The sequence below is a fragment of the Giraffa tippelskirchi genome, chromosome 3, assembly GCF_054371585.1.
Source record: "Giraffa tippelskirchi isolate mGirTip1 chromosome 3, T2T-mGirTip1v1.2.pri, whole genome shotgun sequence".
In the NCBI taxonomy this organism is placed as follows: domain Eukaryota; kingdom Metazoa; phylum Chordata; class Mammalia; order Artiodactyla; family Giraffidae; genus Giraffa; species Giraffa tippelskirchi.
In genome coordinates, this window is record NC_137277.1 from 98,815,615 (window position 1) to 98,835,102 (window position 19,488).

The 19,488-nt window shown below is 34.4% G+C and overlaps 1 protein-coding gene across 8 annotated transcripts in view; it reads left to right on the forward strand.

The window, feature by feature from the left end:
* Positions 1-19,488, forward strand: part of BAZ2B (bromodomain adjacent to zinc finger domain 2B) — a 414,086-nt gene that overhangs the window by 308,473 nt on the left and 86,125 nt on the right. For all 8 annotated transcript variants that reach the window (XM_081582778.1, XM_081582779.1, XM_081582781.1 and 5 more), the window contains 4 exons: positions 3,319-3,529; positions 10,497-10,589; positions 10,705-10,766; positions 18,145-18,210. In XM_081582778.1, coding sequence (XP_081438904.1) covers positions 3,319-3,529; positions 10,497-10,589; positions 10,705-10,766; positions 18,145-18,210 — 432 coding nt within the window. The remainder of the gene's footprint in view (positions 1-3,318; positions 3,530-10,496; positions 10,590-10,704; positions 10,767-18,144; positions 18,211-19,488) is intronic.

The following is a 19,488-nucleotide window of genomic DNA, read 5'->3' on the forward strand; positions in this document are numbered from 1 at the left end:
ATTCTGCTGTTAACTGTCACACCTAGTGCAACATAGCTGTGGGCATATATGGACACAGAACATGAGAGATCAGTACCAAAAAACTGAAAGTCTGGAAGTTTATGTCACTAACCTACCAGGTAGGGTTTTTGATTTCTAGGCAAGGGCCTATACTAGGAAGTGAACTATATGAATCCATGTGTAGAAAGGAGATACTTGACAGTCCTAAGTCTTTGAGGGTAACATACTATGAGTAACTGGAAAGCATAGTCAGCATTGTGGAAACAATTGTGTCAAACCATATCTTTCTCAACTGATTTTAACCGATGAAACTCATTTCCAAGCATAGATAACTGTTCTTACTCTTTAACATCTTTCAAGTGTTATTCAGTATATGATATTAATAAACTTTGTTATCAAGATTAAGAATCCCTATGCTGTAAAGTTTATGATATAGAAAGCTCTGACACCATAAAGTAGCTACAAATAGACATAATGCTAAACTGTGAATTAGTTGTAAGTAACTCCAACAAAATTCTAATTTTTCTCATGAAAATAACTTTAATGTTATTCTTAAACTAAGAAAAAGAAAGTAATACGTTAACTTTCTTTTTTTGAATAAATTTTGGCTACTCAGTGAATTAAACCTTTAATATAAGCTTCAGATTCCTAACAATCCATTTCTTATTTTCTAAAATCCAGGAATCAAAAGACATTATATGTAGTCCAATATATGCAACTCCCTTAGAAAGCATTTACTTTAGAAATGTCAAGGGCAAAAATGTAAATGACAATGTCACTATATTGTCTGGTAAGCTTGGGTGCCAGCATATTCTGTTTCTTTTTTGACACTAAGCTGAATAATACATAAGTGTAAAATTGTACCTGGATAAAAACAGAAAAACAGATCAAACCCTTTAAATCTTGGCTAAAAGTTGATTTTATTATTAATAAGGTACCTTAAAAACTGAATACAGATTCCTTTACAGACTCTTTTATTAGTCTTTCTCTTCTTCAAGTGTCACAAATGTCACTTTTATATTTTTCAATTTATGTGATGCTTACTGCCTTGGTGCCTAAGAGCATAATAGAAAAATGAAAACCTGAACTAATCAAAAGCTTCTCATTGTGGTGAACATAAAAATAGTTTCTTGGCTTCCTTCTTAGTGGTTTATGGTATGAAAATGAAGCTAGTACAACTCTTGTTTCTGTTGACTTCATTGAAATCTCAGCAAAAATAAATCCTTGTTTTCCTCAGAATTAATTTGTGAAATTATTTTTACCTGGAAATTACTGAAAAGATATCATTTTATACATGGATTATATTCATTAATTTTTTTCCTGACACAGTTCTACTTTGCCATTAGCTTGGCTGTGGTTTCATGACTGAATATTGGGTTCAGTCATTTATCAAGTTTAAGAACATCTTGTAACATCAACTAAAAAAGTACATGTGGTAGTTAAGAGCACAGGTTTTAGAGTGAGAGAATTGGGTTCAAATCATAGTTCGGTTCCTTGTTGTCTCCATAGCTTAAGAAATTATTCAGGTGGGCTTGAATTCTCTCAGTTATAAAGTAAATACAATAAAATCCACTGTATTAGATGATGCTATTGTGAAGATTAAAGGACGTAATATAATCGAAATGCCTGGAACTAAGCATAGTGCTTGGAATGTGGGATGTAACCACCATCCATTATGGTAGCAGAAGTGGTATTTATATTTTTCAGTACCTCTTGAGTTGAAATATTCTTAGAATCCTTTCTCCAAGTGTAAGTATCATGGCATAAAATATAACTCAAGAACTTTTGATTACTTTTGGTTGCAGAATTGCCCACAGTGGTTGAAGCTAAATTCCTAATTTGAAATTCTTTTTAAGAAAATGACACACTTAAAACATTTTCTCAAACTTTACACTAAAAGAGTTATTTCTTTAAAAGAAATAAGAAATAAGTGAATTACTTTAGAAGGATTATTTTAAAAGAATGCCTTTCTAATATCTGAGCATATTGATTTGGACTGTAAATAGGTAAAATAGTGTTGTTTTTTAAGAGAAAAGCAGGTCATCACAAACAATAATATATTTGTTTTGATTGACATACAAAGGATAATGAAAACCAGACTCTGATGGTATCTACACACTGCACAGGATTATTCCTATAATACATTACCATTATGCTGGTAAATGTGTTTCCATCAGCAGGCTTACAGTGGGAAATCTCAAATATACACCATATATTCATCAGCTTTAGAAATTATCATATAGCCAATATTATTTTGCAGATATACTCACCTACTTCTCGTCTTCCATAATTTGGTGAAGCAATATTATATATCTTATTTCCTCTATAAAAGTATCCATTCATATCTCTGAAAGATAAGAACCCTTGTTATCTACAAGAGTACCGTGGTACCACTATCACACTTTGAAACAATAGTTCCTTGATTTCAAATAATAGTCACCGTTCAAATACTAAGTTGTCCTTTAATTGCCATAATTTTCTGAACAGTTTGTCTATTTAAATCAATATCTAGATAAGGTCTACACATTGGGATTTTTTGGTACATCTTTTTTTTTTTTTTTACTTCTTGAAACTTATCTGTTGAAGAAACTGTTGAAGTTTGTAGAATTTCCTAGACTGGATTTGCTGTGTAGTTAAATATATACTTCTCATCCTGTTTTTCCTGTGAAGTTATAGTAATTAAGTCTAATATATATTTGATTTCCCTTTGTGAGAGGGCAAGACTAATTTATAGGTGATGAATTCAATCTCCATCAGGAGACTTATGTCTGTCTAGTTGTCTCTCATTTTGGTGGATGGCAACTATTTAAGTTCAATACTTTGATTAATTCATCAAGTATTGCAAAATTCTAATACATTAACTCTTAGATTCCTTCTTGGATGTATTAACTGTATTTCTATAAAGAGAGCTTTCATCTGTTATTTGGATAGCTTAATGTTTGGTTTAACTGGTAGTCCATGAGAAAAATCCATAGAGGTATCATCACACAACTAATACTTTAAAATATCTGCCAACTTTATGGTCATTATATTTCAGAAATGGTGATTTTAAATATATATCTATTTATATGTTTATACATATATATATATAGAAATCCTTGTATTTAAAGTTGAATTTATTATGAATATAAAAAATGTGCCAAGTCCATGAATAACTCTAAACATAAATTTATTTTAAAAAGTAAAATCCCTAAAGGTTGTAATAGCTCTATAAATTTCAAAATATCTGTGAATTTTCTTAGAATTATTTCTGACATGTTGACCACCTGTGTTTATTTTGCTTATAATATATTATTTCTATAAAATGTTAATTAAAAGGGAATGCAGTGGTGTCTTTTGAAAGAAGAGGATGTCATTCCCCGTATCAGGGCAATGGAAGGTCGTAGAGGAAGACCACCAAATCCAGATAGACAGCGAGCAAGAGAGGAATCCAGGATAAGACGTCGGAAAGGTCGACCTCCAAATGTTGGCAGCGCTGAATTTCTAGATAATACAGATGCCAAATTGCTAAGAAAACTGCAAGCTCAGGGTAAGAAACATAATGTATTTGACACTGTAATAATCACATTAAAAAGTATAAATATTTCTTATATTTTTGACTTATGAATGATTGACACTGCTCTCAGTTTCTGAAAAGGAGAATTTGTGTTTAAAACTGAGAAAATAAGAAGTCCCACTGGTAACTGGAGTTCTTTGATTAGGTAAGCTCCTTTGAAGAGCCATACTCATAAACACAACATAGCCTGTGTGTTTAAAATTACAAAGGTGGATGATAAGCTTTTAAGTGCTGTGTGCTTAGTCATCCAGTCATGGCCGACTCTTTGCGACCCCATGGGCTGTAGGCTCCTCTGTCCATGGGGATTCTCCAGGCAAGAATACTGGAGTGAGTATCCTACCCTTCTCTAGGTGATCTTCCTGACCCAGGGATCACACTCAGGTCTCCTGCATTGCTGGCGGATTCTTTACCAGCTGAGCTACCAGGGAAGCCCAAACTTTTAAGGCTTGCACTGAAAAAGAATCTACCAGCACTTGGCACATGCCTTAAAGTTGTGCCAACCTTCTGGAAAGTCTCATTTTAACAGCTCCCAATTCCTTGAGGTGGTACAAGCGAATAACTCCAAGATATGTGGATTTATGGAGTAAATTTTCAGTCAGAGAGCTCCAATTACTGGTATGTAACCCAGTCTCTGAGTTCTTCTGTAGTGTGCACATATTACATATATTTTCAGAATGCCCAACTAGTGGTTTTAATTCAAAAATATTTAAGACCACCAGAAAGTATCACTATCAAGCACAAAGTACTCATAATAACCTCAGATGTACTTATGAGTCAAAATTATACATAAATTATCAACATTAAGTTCCCAGGCTATGTCTGACACAGAAAAAGCTGACTAAAAGAAAATAGTCCTGCTATGAGTTTAAGTTACTAGTTACAACTGGGAAGCCTCTTCTTGTGAAGACTATCTGAATGTACATCAGCATACACGTTGGTGTCTTATATTCACAAGCATATATATACACATACATCAATGTAAAAGAAAGGTTCGGTAATAAGAACTGACTTAAAAGACATGCAGAATTTTACTTCTTAAGGGTTTTCTCTGGGGGAAAAGTATGACATTTGTTTATTGTAAACAGCAGCATAATATTGATTTCTTTGTAGCTCTTGTTTTTATTACAAAATAAATGTCTATGACAAAAACTCATAGAGCAGAATGGCTTCTGTAAAAAATATTAATGAGTGAAATCATTATTAACAATTATTTTCTTAGTCTATCCAGTAATATGTACATACACTCCTATATACATATGTCTTCAAATACTCATGTATGTACATATGCATATAAAATATGTTGTTTTACATATGTTGGGCTTCCCTGGTGGTGTGCAGTAGAGAATCCACCTGTACTGCAGGAGATGCAGGTTCAATCCCAGGGAAGATCCCCTGGAGAAGGAAATGACAACCCACTCCAGTACTCTTGCCTCAGAAATCCCATGGACAGAGGAGCCTGGTGAGCTACAGTCCATGGGGTCACAAAGAGTCAGACATGACTTATTGATGAAACAACAATAATTACATATATTTCCTTTTTGATGTCTAAGATAAAGGGCTTATAGTGTATATACTATTCATCTTGTCTTTTTTCCAATTAATTTATCTTGAACATCTTTCTGTAGCAGCACTTAAAAATCAACCATATTCTTTTAATGGCTGAATAGTAAGTGATACTATATATGATTCTACCATACTTCATTTAATTAGTCTTCTTCTGATGACTATTGTAGCTCTTTCCTGATCTTTGCTATCACAAACAATGCTGCAGTAAGTACATATTACACATATCTTGACATCTTTCTAAAGGTGTGCCTATGTATATTATAAAATTCTAGAGATAGAATCTCAGAATCAAAATATATGTTCATTTTCACTTTGGGTAAACAGACAAATATTATCTCCAGAAAGATTGCACTAATTCATACTTCTTCCAATGGCATGTAAGTTAACTGCCTGGTATTTAAATTAATGTTGTATAAGTTTTTATCTGCCATGGTATGTTCGTTAAATATTTTTCATGTTACTCTGTTTGGTTCCTTTTAAGACTTATCTCCCCTGAAAAATTGCTAGTGAAGGTTAAAAGGAAAGTTAATATATTAGCTGATAGAGCCATACATGATGAGTTTTTACAATTAGCATTGTCAGTAAACCACTGTCTTTTCTGAAGAATGTGTAACACTGGGGAATGTGCATTGTTTTTGTGTGTAAAATAAGAAAGCTTGAAATTAACTGATATCCAAAGTGTGGGCTCTTCATGCATGTTTTGCATATCTTATACAACTAGCATTAATACTTAGTATCTAAAATGGCAACTTTATATTTGTAAAATTAACTAAATTTTTTCAAATTAGAAGTTAATTATTCAACTTTTATTCAGATGTTTTTTCTCCCTCAAGATTTCAAATGGCTTGTATTCTACTACATAGTTTTCCCCTTGTTGTATTATGTGGCATTTTGCAAATTCTTTTATGTTTGACCTTATTGTGTAGGAATGTTCTTTCTTGCATGCATATAAATGTTAAATATTTAGCAGTAAATAAATAATTATTAATATATACTCAAGCTGGTTTTAGAAAAGGCAGTGGAAACAGAGATCACATTGCCAACATCCACTCGATCATCAAAAAAGAGAGTTTCAGAAAAACATCTATTTCTGCTTTGTTGACTATGCCAAAGCCTTGGACTCTGTGGATCACAATAAACTGTTGAAAATTCTGAAGGAGGATGGGGATACCAGACCACCTGACCTGCCTCTTGAGAAACCTGTATGCAGGTCAAGAAGCAATAGTTAGAACTGGACATGGAACAACAGACTGGTTCCAAATAGGAAAAGGAGTATGTCAAGGCTGTATATTGTCACTCTGCTTATTTAACTTATGTGCAGAGTACATCATGAGAAACGCTGGACTGGATGAAGCACAAGCTGGAATCAAGATTGCTGGGAGAAATATCAATAACCTCAGACATGCAGATGACATCACCCTTATGGCAGAAAGTGAAGAACTAAAGAGCCTCTTAATGAAAGTGAAAGAGGAGAGTGAAAAAGTTGGCTTAAAGCTCAACATTCAGAAAACTAAGATCATGGCATCTGGTCCCATCACTTCATGGCAAGTAGATGGGGAAACAATGGAAACAGTGGCTGACTTTGTTTTGGGGGCTCCAAGATCACTGCAGATGGTGATTGCAGCCATGAAATTAAAACACGCTTACTCCCTGGAAGGAAAGTCATGACCAACCTAGACAGCATATTAAAAAGCAGAGACATCACTTTGTCAACAAAGGTCTGTCTAGTCAAGGCTATGGTTTTTCCAGTGGTCATGTATGGATGTGAGAGTTGGACTATAAAGAAAGCTGAGCACTGAAGAATTGATGCTTTTGAACTGTGGTGTTGAAGACTCTTGAGAGTCCCTTGGATTGCAAGGAGATCTAACCAGTCCATCCTAAAGATCAGTCCTCGGTGTTCATTGGAAGGACTGATGCTGGGAAAGATTGAGGGCAGGAGGAGAAGGGGATGACAGAGGATGAGATTGTTGGATGGCATCACCGACTCAATGGACATGGGTTTGGGTAGACTCTGGCAGATGGTGATGGATAGGGAGGCCTGGAGTGCTGCAGTTCATGGGGTCGCAGAGTCTGACACAACTGAGCAACTGAACTGAACTGAACTGTGGTATAATATGCATGCTTTTTCCTTGGGAAGAAAAGAAAATAACAATGAATCGCTATCCCCCTTTTATTTCTAAAAGGTTTCTACATCAACACTTTGAGGGGGTTACCTGAAAGGATTCTGTAAGATTCTGTTTCATACAAGGATTCAGCTAGGCTAAACAACTGGACTTAATTTGAAGAAAGATTCAAGACAGTAAAAAAAATGCAAATTTTGTACTTTTAAGCATTGTGAAATGACAAGTCTTCTAATTTCTCAGAGAATACATATAGGAATCTGACAAAATCTGAATATTAAAAAAAAAGCTTTCCACCTGTCTAAATAAACCTGCTTCTTAGTTGGTCAATACCATTTATATCTCAAATTTTCTAAAATACCTAATAACATCTGTCCATTTCATACATTATGGAATCTGATATGCCCTAGTCTATACAAAGTCCTGTTATTTCAGATGTTCCATTTAGAAAGCAAAATGCTGCCAATTTTTAGACACATTGTGATTTTAGATATGTTTAAAAATGCATCTTTGAATCAAAGAAATGTGGTATGTGTAGAATAGCCCTAAATCAAAGTGAAAATAAGCTTTATTTCAAAATAAATTTTTTTCTTTGAAATTTACATATTCTTCATTCATGAAAGGTATTTTTCAAATTAAGTGTTCATTACAATAGATAATATAGTCAACAACCATAAACCAAATAAATGAGAAGATATTGGGAGCTGTTTATTCCACAGAACCTGAGTGAATTTTCTAGGTATCTAACTCATTCTCCTTCCTCTATAGTGTCCCTAATTAACTTTTTTTTTCTTTTTTTTATATTCTTTTTTTCATATTTTCTCTGTTCATAATATAAAAGTTAAGCTGCATAAATTTTAAATGATTAATCCAAATTGTATCTTCCTTGCTAAAATGAAAAAATATCAGTTGAGCTTTCTAATGTTTTTAAAAATTACTGTGAACTTGTGTGGAGTTTGAAATTGACTGATACATTCATATACAAAAATACACCTACATGTGTGATAAAAATTTCCTTAGTATAAGCCAAACTGCTATTAGAGAGCATCAGTTTAGCTTGGAACAAAGCATCATACTTATGCCACATTTTCTAGAAAATATAGTTTTTTAACAACTTGGCTTCCCTGGAGGCTCTGATGGTAAAGAGTCCACCTGCAATGCAGGAGACCCAGGTTCGATCCCTGGATTGGGAAGATCCCCTCGAGAAAGAAATGGCAACCTACTCCAGTATTCTTGCCTGGAAAATCCCATGGATGGAGAAGTCTGGCAGGCTACAATCCATGGGCATAGAGTAGGACACAACTTAGCGACTAACACGCTTTGCAACAGTTTATGGCAGATTTTGGTCTTTATAGCAGAGTTTAGTGAAAACTTTCAATTCTTAAATGTTAAAAAAAAATGTTTATCTGGATCTATCATAGTTGAAAGCAGTGTCCTTAATATGTATTATTATCAGAGTTTGCTAATTCTATAGCCCAATTTATACATATCGATTTCCAAGAGTATTTCATGAACAGGAGACTCCTTTTTATGTGGCTCAGAAATTCTTGATGATGCTCAAAACTACTTAATATTAAAACTTATTCAAAGGTTAGAGGTATATGGTAGCATCAGCTTCTACCCATCAAGTCTCCTGGATAAAATCAAACCCGCTTATATTTTGCCTCCTTTTTTAGGTGTTAATGATAGAAAATCAGCCATAGTGAGCAACTTCATCTTAGCTGTTACAAGAACGTAGAGTTACGTTTCTTTCTAAAATCTCAAGATACTCAAATTTCTTTAAAGGTTTTAGAATTAGTAACATACTTCTAAACTTTAGAAGTAGTAACATGGACTATGAAGTCAGAAAGTCCAGGGTATGTATCTAAACTCTGCTCTGTAACTTCTATGACCCTGAGTTTTATTTTATAAGCTGGGCATAATGTTGACTGTCTCATAGGGTTGTTATGAAGATTAAACAAAATCATGTAAATTTAATACAACAGTTCAATAAGTGGTAGAAGTTATTAGTAGAGCTCAAGTAATAAAGATATTACCTGATCATATTCATTATTGGTGAATATAATATATAAGTTTCTTAAAATTAATCATCTGCTACAAGGTTGAAAACAATGTCGAATGTAAAGTGGTATTTTCTAAATGATTTTATGAAAGATATTGTGATACACCACTTTTATAGTTAGACATATTCTGATCAAGTTTGCCAGAAGAAGAAAGCAGGACATTAAATACCTTCTGTATCAGTTACCTCTTGCAACAGTAATGCTGGGAAAGAACCATCGACAAAACGTCAGTGGCATACAACACTAAGCATTAATTGTTTGTGCAGATGGAATCAGCTAGTGTTAAGTTAGGCAGTTAGGCATCTCTGCTGATCCTGACTAGACTTTTTTACATTTATGGAATCAACTAGCTCCCAATCTCCAGCAGCCTAGTCCGAATATGTCCTCACAATAAAGAGCAAGGTATCGGATTAATGATATAGAGTTCAAGTACACTTTCAGACTTATGCTTGCATCACATTGCTAACATTTTATTGGCCCAAACAGATCACATGGCTGAACTCAAAATCAAGGGCCAAGAAAATATGTTCCTCACACATCTTGATGAGTGGACCACAAAGCCACATTGCAAATGGCACAGGTAGAGGAAGAGATGAAGAATTGGGACCATTAATTATGTAACTCTATCCCAGTTTCATACATTTGTCCTTAAAAAGTATGAGAACTATGTTATCCTGAGAAATCGACATTTTCTGGTTTTTTTTTTTTTTAGGAGATTTAGTCTTTTTCCTTTATAAGTAAAAGTATCAGTAGATTCAGAAGCTTTGCCATTTATATAGCTAATTGAAATGCTTAGTTTGGGAGACTTTAGTCTATATTGGATTCTTTTTCTATATATTATTTTTAAGATTGAAGCTAGATCACTTTTTTACATATAGCAGCTACTTCCCTACTCAGTGATGATTACACAAAATGTGAAAAAAAATGTTTCTATATTAGCCTCTGTGATGAGGATTAAGAGAAGCATCATTCTTATTCTATATATAGGATCATATTTGATGAAAAAATGGCAATTTCTAGGGGAAATGAATATAGCATTTCCTGCCATTTTCCTACTGAGTATCTAATGTTATGTTTGACAGTTTTCTTAAAAATCATGTCCATGATGATACCAGTTTCACAGTTATTGTTTTTAGGAGAGCAGTTATGTAAAGTAATTAATAACATTCCTTAAAATTTTGTGTTTTTCAGAAATAGCCAGGCAAGCAGCACAAATAAAGCTTTTGAGAAAACTGCAAAAGCAGGAACAGGCTCGGGTTGCCAAAGAAGCTAAAAAACAACAAGGTTCGTGATTTAAATGGTAGCATCAACTTGAAGAGTGAGTATTGGGTAACTCACAAGAGGCATCTCTTCTTTGTTCCTTTTCTGATGATATCTGTGCTTTGATTTTTCATCATAGCAATAATTGCTGCTGAGGAAAAACGAAAGCAAAAAGAACAGATAAAGATTATGAAACAACAGGTATGTTTATTGATTGGAACTGATTTTTAAAACACAGGCATTGTCTTGGAGTCTATATGTATATTTCTGTATGTGTATTGGACTTTCCAGGTAGCTCAGTGGTAAAGAATTCACCTGCCAATGCAGGAGACACAAGTTTGATCCCTGAGTTGGGAAGATCCCCTGGAGAAGGAAATGGCATTATTTCCATTATTCTTACTTGGAAAATCCCATGGACAGAGGAGCCTGGTGGGCTATAGTCTATGGGGTCACAAATAAGTCAGACATAATTTAACGACTAAACAACAACAAATATGTACATTATTTTCATTTTGATTTCTGAAATAACTATATTTCACAGTAATATTATATATCTATATTAGAAAGTTCTCTTTCATGAATTAAAATTCACTTCATTTTAAAACTAAGTCTTCTACTTCCAAGTTTTTAGGAATTGATTACCAAACAGTAAATTGTCTAGATAATTTGAATATCTTGATAGACTTTGAATATAAGTTGACACCATGAAAAACTTTGAAACCTTTTAAATTACTATATCAGTAAATGAGGGCTTTCCAGGTAGCTCAGTGGTAAAGAATCTGCCTGCCAATGCAGGAGATGCAGGAGATGCAGTTCAATCCCTTGGTTGGGAAGATCCCCTGGAGAAGGAAATGGCAACCCACTGCAGTATTCCTGCCTGGATAATCCCGTGGGCAGAGGAGACTGGTGGGCTACTGTCCATGGGTTCCAAAGAATTGGATACGACTAGCAACTGAGCATGCATGCACATCAGTAAATGAAGGATATTGCTTAAGTATTCAGATTTTAATAAGAAAAGCTTATTGTCCTAAAGCATGTAAAAATACTAGTAAAAATTTAACTTCAAATTATATAGAATAAGGTTTGCGTCTATTGCTTGTGATTGCTTTCACAGTCGCTGAAAAATTACTGCAGTTGTCCCTCAGTAACCACAAGTGATGGGTTCCAGGACTCCCAAGGATACCAGAATCCATAGATGCAGGTCCCGTAAAACAGTTGTGTAGGATTTGCGTATAACCTATGTGCATCCTCCTGTATACTTTAAATCATCTCCTGATAACTTGTAATACTTATAATGTGAAGGCTACATAATAGTTGCCAGTTTGAGGTAAATTCAAGTTTTAGTTTTGAGAACTTCCTGGAAACTTTTTTTTTTTTCTGAGTATCTTTGATCCATGGTTAGTAGAATCTATGGATGTAGTTATGCAGAGCCATCTACAATGCAACAAAATGAAAAAAGCATCATTTCAGCAGCATTCTGTTGTATATCAATAATACCTCTCCTGTGTGTAGTTTTCAAAATTAACTATAGGTAAATGAAGTAACTTTAACATTTTTATAGGTAAAGTGTTACATGACAAGATATTCAACTTTATTTAAGATAGGAATATGTAAACTTCTTTCCCATCTCCATATATTCACTATAATTATGAAAGTAGAAAGGAATTGGGGATAAGTGGTATTCTTTTAAAAAACCATGAAATGAAGTCAATTTTGTTATTATATAAATAGCTGAAAAATAAAATGGCTTGGGTTGAATTTGATATGGCTCTCTCTAAGATTCTTTCCAGTATTGATTAAAGCAGTATGATTAGAAAGAGTTGGTACAGAACTGAGTTTCAGAATTTAGTTTGTAGTCAGGCAGCCTAGTGTTGAATTAGGGCCTCTGCTACTGAAGAAATTTGTAACCTTAGATAAATTACTTAACCTCTAAGTCTCTATTTCCTCCACTGTAACAGAAAATAACTGCATCCTCTGAAAATTAAATGAGGTAATGAATGTGAAGTTCCTACAACAGTGCCTGGCACTGACAACAGTGCCTGGCATTTGCTCACTTTTTAAAAGATGACAAAGATAAACTCATTTACTGTAATGTGAAGTACTCAGGAGTAAACTTGAATTCCTTCCTTAGTTTCCTAATTGTCACAACTAACGCTGACTTATAAATATATATATATATATATATCTACTATATATAAATAAATGCCTTTATTAAAAAACAAATATTTACTATATGTTACATACAGGTAAAAATAAGCTTATATCTTACTTAAAGTGAAATACAGTTGTTTCTATTATACTTTTTTATCAGTCAGTTCAGTTCAGTCGCTCAGTCGTGTCTGACTCTTTGCAACCCCATGAACTGCACCACACCAGGCTTCTGTGTCCATCACCAACTCCCAGAGCATGCTCAAACTCAAGTCCATCGAGTCAGTGATGCCATCCAACCATCTCATCCTCTGTCGTCCCCTTCTCCTCCTGCCTTGAATCTTTCCCAGCATCATGGTCTTTTCATATGAGTCAATTCTTCACGTCAGGTGGCCAAAGTATTGGAGCTTCAGCTTCAGCATCAGTCCTTCCAATGAATATTCAGGGTTGATTTCCTTTAGGATTGATTGGTTGGATCTTCTTGCAGTCCAAGGGACTCTCAAGAGTCTTCTCCAACACCACAGTTCAAAAGCATCAGTTCTTCGGTGCTCAGCTTTCTTTATGGTCCAGCTCTCATGTTCATACGTGACTACTGGAAAAACCATAACTTTGACCAGACGGACCTTTGTCGGTGAAGTAATGGCTCTGCTTTGTAATATCCTGTCTAAGTTGGTCAGAGCTTTTCTTCCAAGGACCAAGCATCATTTAATTTCATGGCTACAGTCACCATTGGCAGTGATCTTGGAACCCAAGAAGATAAAGTCTGTCACTGTTTGCATTGTTTCCCCATCTATTAGCCATGAAGTGACGGGACCAGAAACCATGATCTTAGTTTTTTGAATGTTGAATTTTAAGACATCTTTTTCACTCTCTTTCACTTTGATCAAGAGCCTCCTCAGTTCCTTTTCGCTTTCTGCCATAAGGATGGTGTCATCTGCATATCTGAGGTTATTGATATTTCTCCCGGCAATCTTGATTCCAGCTTGTGCTTCATCCAGCCCGGCATTTCACATGATGTATTCTGCATATAAGTTAAATAAGCAGGGTGACAGTATACAGCCTTGATGTACTCATTTCCCAATGTGGAACCAGTCTGTTGTTCCATGTCCAGTTCTAACTGTTGCTTCTTGACCTGCATACAGATTTATTAGGAGGCAGGTCAGGTGGTCTGGTATTCCCATCTCTTTCAGAATTTTCCAGTTTGTTGTGATCCACACAGTCAGTAAAGCAGAAGTAGATGTTTTTCTGGAACTCTTGCTTTTTCTATGATCCAACGGATGTTGGCAATTTGGTCTCTGGTTCCTCTGCCTTTGCTAAATCCAGCTTGAACATCTGGAAGTTCTCGGTTCATGTACTGTTGAAGCCTGGCTTGGAGAATTTTGAGCATTACTTTGCTAGCATGTGAGATGAGTGCAATTGTGTGGTAGTTTGAACATTCTTTGGCATTGCCTTTTCTTTGGGATTGAAAAGAAAACTGACCTTTTCCAGTCCTGTGCCCACTGCTGAGTTTTCCAAATTTGCTGGCATATTGAGTGCAGCACTTTCACAGCATCATCTTTCAGGATTTGAAATAGCTCAACTGGAATTCCATCACCTCCACTAGCTTTGTTCTTAGTGATGCTTCTTAAGGCCGACTTGACTTCACATTCCAGGATGTCTGTCTGTAGGTGAGTGATCACACCATTGGGGTTATGCGGGTCATTAAAATCTTTTTTGTGTGGTTCTTCTGTGTATTCTTGCCACCTCTTCTTAATATCTTCTGCTTCTGTTAGTGCCATACCATTTCTGTCCTTTATTGTGCCAATCTTTGCATGAAATGTTCCCTTGGTATATCTCATTTTCTTTAAGAGATCTCTAGTCTTTCCCATTCTATTGTTTTCCTCTATTTCTTTGTACTGATCACTGAGGAAGGCTCTTATCTCTCCTTGCTGTTTTTGGGAACTCTGCATTCAAATGGGCATATCTTTCCTTTCCTCCTTTGCCTTTAGCTTCTCTTCTTTTCTCAGCTATTTTAAGACCTCCTCAGACAACCATTTTTCCTTTTTGCATTTCTTTTTCTGGGGATGGTCTTGATCCCTGCCTCCTGTACAGTGTCACAAACCTCTATCCATAGTTCTTCAGGCACTCTGTCTATCAGATCTAATCCCTTGAATCTCTTTGTCACTTCCACTGGATAATCATAAGGGATTTGATTTAGACCATACATGAATGGTCTATTGATTTCCCCTACGTTCTTCAATTGAAATCTGAATTTGACAATAAGGAGTTCATGATCTGAGCCACAGTCAGGTCCCAGTCTTGTGTTTGCTGACTGTATAGAGCTTCTCCATCTTTGGCCGCAAGGAATATAATCAATCTGATTTCGGTATTGACCATCTGGTGATGTCCATGTGTAGAGTCATCTCTTGTATTGTTGGAAAAGTGTGTTTGCTATGACCAGTGCATTTTCTTGGCAAAACTCCATTAGCTTTTGCCCTGCTTCATTTTGTACTCCAAGGCCAACCTTGCCTGTTACTCCAGCTATCTCATGATTTCTCACTGTTGCATTCTAGTCCCCTATGATGAAAAGGACTTTTTTTTTGGTGTTAGCTCTAGAAATTCTTGTAGATCATCATAGAACCATTCAGCCTTTTCAGCATTAGTGGTTGGTGCATAGACTTGGATTACTGTGATATTAAATGGTTTGCCTTAGAAACGAACAGATCATTCTGTCAGTTTTTAGATTTCACCCAAGTACTGCATTTCAGACTCTTTTGTTAGTGTAAGAGCTACTGCATTTCTTCTAAGGGATTCTTGCACCAGTAGTAGATATAATGGTCATCTCAATTAAATTTGCCCATTCCAGTCCATTTTAGTTCGTTGATTCCTAAAATGTTGATGTTCACTCTTGCCATCTCCTGTTTGACCACTTCCAATTTACCTTGATTCATGGATCTAATATTCCAGGTTCCTATGCAGTATTGTTCTTTACTATTTTATAGCTTATCCTATTTCCTGATGGCTAGAGATCCTTCAAATCTTATCAGCACTTTAAATTCAGCTTTGTGATCCTAAACTCTTAAGGTGGCTACAACCTAAATATACATAGTTTTTAACTTCTCATCAAAGAAGCATAGTAGTTCCAATGTCCCAGCAACATTAATACCAATGAGTTTTCATCAAGCTATTTACCTGAGGGTAGTTTCAGAATACCATCTAACTTATTCCTTATTGCCAACAAAATTAATCAAAGTAGAGCTTAGGTCTACTCACATAGTCAGTTATATAATGCCTATTTTAAAGTCAGCATAAGTTCTAGAATAAAATAGTAGCATGTGCTTCTGGGTCATTTATTCAACCTGGTAAGCCAATATCACCAGAGAGTTTCAAGGAAATATTCTGGAAGCTTGCAAAAGTATTATTATGAAACAGAAGGAACAAAAGCATTGGAATATAAAATACAGAGCTCTGTAGTTTCCATTTGATTTAAGGCAAAATATTTACTTTCTACGAGATTTTGTTTTCTTTTAGTAAAATTTTATTTATTAGAAAATTTTCTTTTTGCCACACCATGTGGCATGCAGGATCTTAGTTCCCCAACTAGGGATCAAACTCATGCACCCTGTACTGCGGGCACAGACTCTTAACTACTAGACTGCCAGGGAAGTCCCTAGTTTTCTATCAGGTAGAAAGAAGAAAAGTTCAACTCTTTTTATGATAAAAAAGATATTTTATATAAAGAGCTCAGTTCAGGGATTGGATACTCAATATTATAAGGTAAACCTGTATTAAAGAAATTTATAAAAAATGTTTATCTCTGCTAATGCTAATGACACCACTACTAATATATATATACACACACACACATATATGTTTTATATATATATGTCATATATGTGCATGACATATATATATCTCAACTTCAGGATAAAGCTTTAGACTGAGTGTACGTAAGATGAAGATTAAAAAAAAAGATGAAGATTCCATACCTGTCTATGTACGTAAGAGAACAGTGAATGACTTTTGATGACTTGAGAACATACCACATTATAGGATTGACAAAAGCGGAAAAATTAAATAAAGAACATGCTTTATATAGGTCTCAGGTTCCAATCTAAATAAATACTTCAGATATGGATAAAGTACAGCTTTCTCTTGGAAATGAAACAAAAGATACATTAGGGCTTTTATTTTTTGCAAGCTACATTTAGCATTCAAAAGTAAAATAGGATCACCAATAGCAAAATCGTAGACTGTGAACAGTCTTCTAAAATCAGAACAGTAATTTCAGAAATCTCATTACCCTGCAATAGACTCCTGTAGGGGATCAGTAACATCAATGTGCAAAAAAAAAAGAAATGTTTAAAAACACATTGACCTGTAGCTTGAAAAGATACAACTAGCACCTGGAAATTGAAGCAGGTAATATAATTTTTCATCAGTATAAGATGTGTTGGCTGTGGAAATAGTACAACAAATGCAATTTTCTAGTAGGAAAATTTGGGTATTTGGGGAAAACTGTGTATTATTATCATGAGTGCCAATTTGGGACTTTCAGAGGGGTTTATGAACATGAAATTGTTAACACTGTGCTTATAGCATATGAGATAATGTTTAAATCAAAATGTAAAGCTTTATTAAACTTTAGCTTGTCCTAAATTCTAAAACAATAACTTATACATTAAATTAAGACAGTGTGAACAACAATTTTGTCATGTGAATAATTTTCTACAATGTTGCATTGTAATTAATCCTTTTAAAATTATATTACAGATTATTTCTGAATCTGTCTTATTATAGTAGTTAAAAGCAGTGTATCAATAATATGTTATTTACCACGTGAAGTAAGAAATTATAGTATGGAAATTGTTAATAATAATCTATTATAGTTTTGTGGTACTACACACTTTTTTAAGCATTTTTAATTTATTCATGTCATAGTGAGAAAGGACAAGTACCTTTCCCTGGTTTATGCAATAGTAGTTATTCTGTGCTCAAGATTTTCCAGTGAATGACAGTCACTCCGGATTAGCCTTATGTTTTCTCACTCCTGTTTCTCATTACTGTTTCTCACTTATTCTGTCCTATATTTATTTCAAAATAGTTATAATTGCAAATATTTATAAAAATCCACAGGCTAAAAAAAAAAAAAAAAAGAAAGAAAAAAAAAAAAAATCCACAGGCTAAATGAGTTTAATCTTAGTGGTTTACCTGGTTTCTGTATACTTATGTAACATTTGTATTTTACAAATGGTTTTAAGAAACTTGATAAAATCACATTAATTTGACATGAACATACATGTATGATATTAAATTTAACAGTTAAATTTTATATCCACCATGGGAAACTTTAGTAATTCTGTACTAATACCTTAAATTATTTGATTCTATTTAAATATTTTCCACCTGGATATTTAGTTTATTATCTTAATTGTTATAATTTATTCAACAGGAAAAAATTAAGAGAATACAACAAATCAGAATGGAAAAGGAGCTTCGAGCCCAGCAAATTCTAGAGGTAGAATTCTTAAATGTGATATGATTAAAGTACATATAGTCGTATATTTTAAAGTCTGCAAAATTGAAAATCTTACCTGTGTAGTCTCTCACTCTTACAGTATGTCCATCAGAAATTCTTTTCAAGCATAATGCATAGAGTAAGACCTTATTTAGCAAACTTATCTTATCCTAATAACCTGGGAAATAAGACAAAAGGAGAAACTTCTGAATAACCAATAGAGGTGTCATAAAGTTCATGGCTCAAAGTCGTGTTCTTGACGTCTAGAAAAGTCATTAGGTCTATTAGATATTTACTTTTAATTTAGAAATAAACCATTGCAAAAGTGAACGTAAATTTTAAATGTAGGAATGGTTTAACCAGCTGGTTTTTCTGGTTTCTAATACACCTTGCTTCCCTGGAAGCTGATGGAATAGAACTAGAGGACATATATTGGAATCAGTACAGTAATAGGCACAAGATAGCAGGGAAAAATACAGAAAAACTCCAACCAGCATATATAGGAATTCAAAAGCCTAGCAAGATTGTCTGTAATCTTTTAGTTGACTAGCAAGCAGTCTTCAACACCTTATTATTAATAACTGAAAGGCATTACTCTATTGAACTGTACAGTATAATAACTGATGTTCAGAATAATTGCCCCATGTCATCAAGAAAAAGCCATATTATATTTAGTACACTGTGTCTAAATAGTATATATCTTAAAAATATTTCCATCCAAAATCATGAAAATAAACATTCACTGTTTAACATTGGTGTAGCCTCCCAGCTGGGCTTCCCTTTTGGCTTATCCGCATGCAGTGCAGAAGACCTGGGTTCGATCTTTGGGTTGGGAAGATATCCTGGAGGAGTGCATGGCAACCCACTCAAGTGTTCTTGCCTGGAGAATCCTCATGGACAGAGGAGCCTGGTGGGCTACAGTCCATGGGGTCGCAAAGAGTCAGACACAGCTGAGCGACTGAGCACAGCACAACCTCTCAGTATTCAGGAAACTATTGCTGTATAGATGATTTATTCCCTGAGGGTGTCAAATAGCTGAAGTTTTCTTTTGTATGATTTTTCCTTCTAGAAATATATACATATTTCCTAACCCATTTTAAATAAACTTTAAAAATCCAAATCAAAAGTACTAAAATCTTAAAGTAAATTAATAACTACTGAATAATTATGAAACTACTAGATAGTTAATGACTTTAAGATTATGAAGCTCAGATTTGGTGTCATGATCTTGATATTCAAAGTGTACTTCAAGAAAGATTATAAGATTCCATTCTGTCT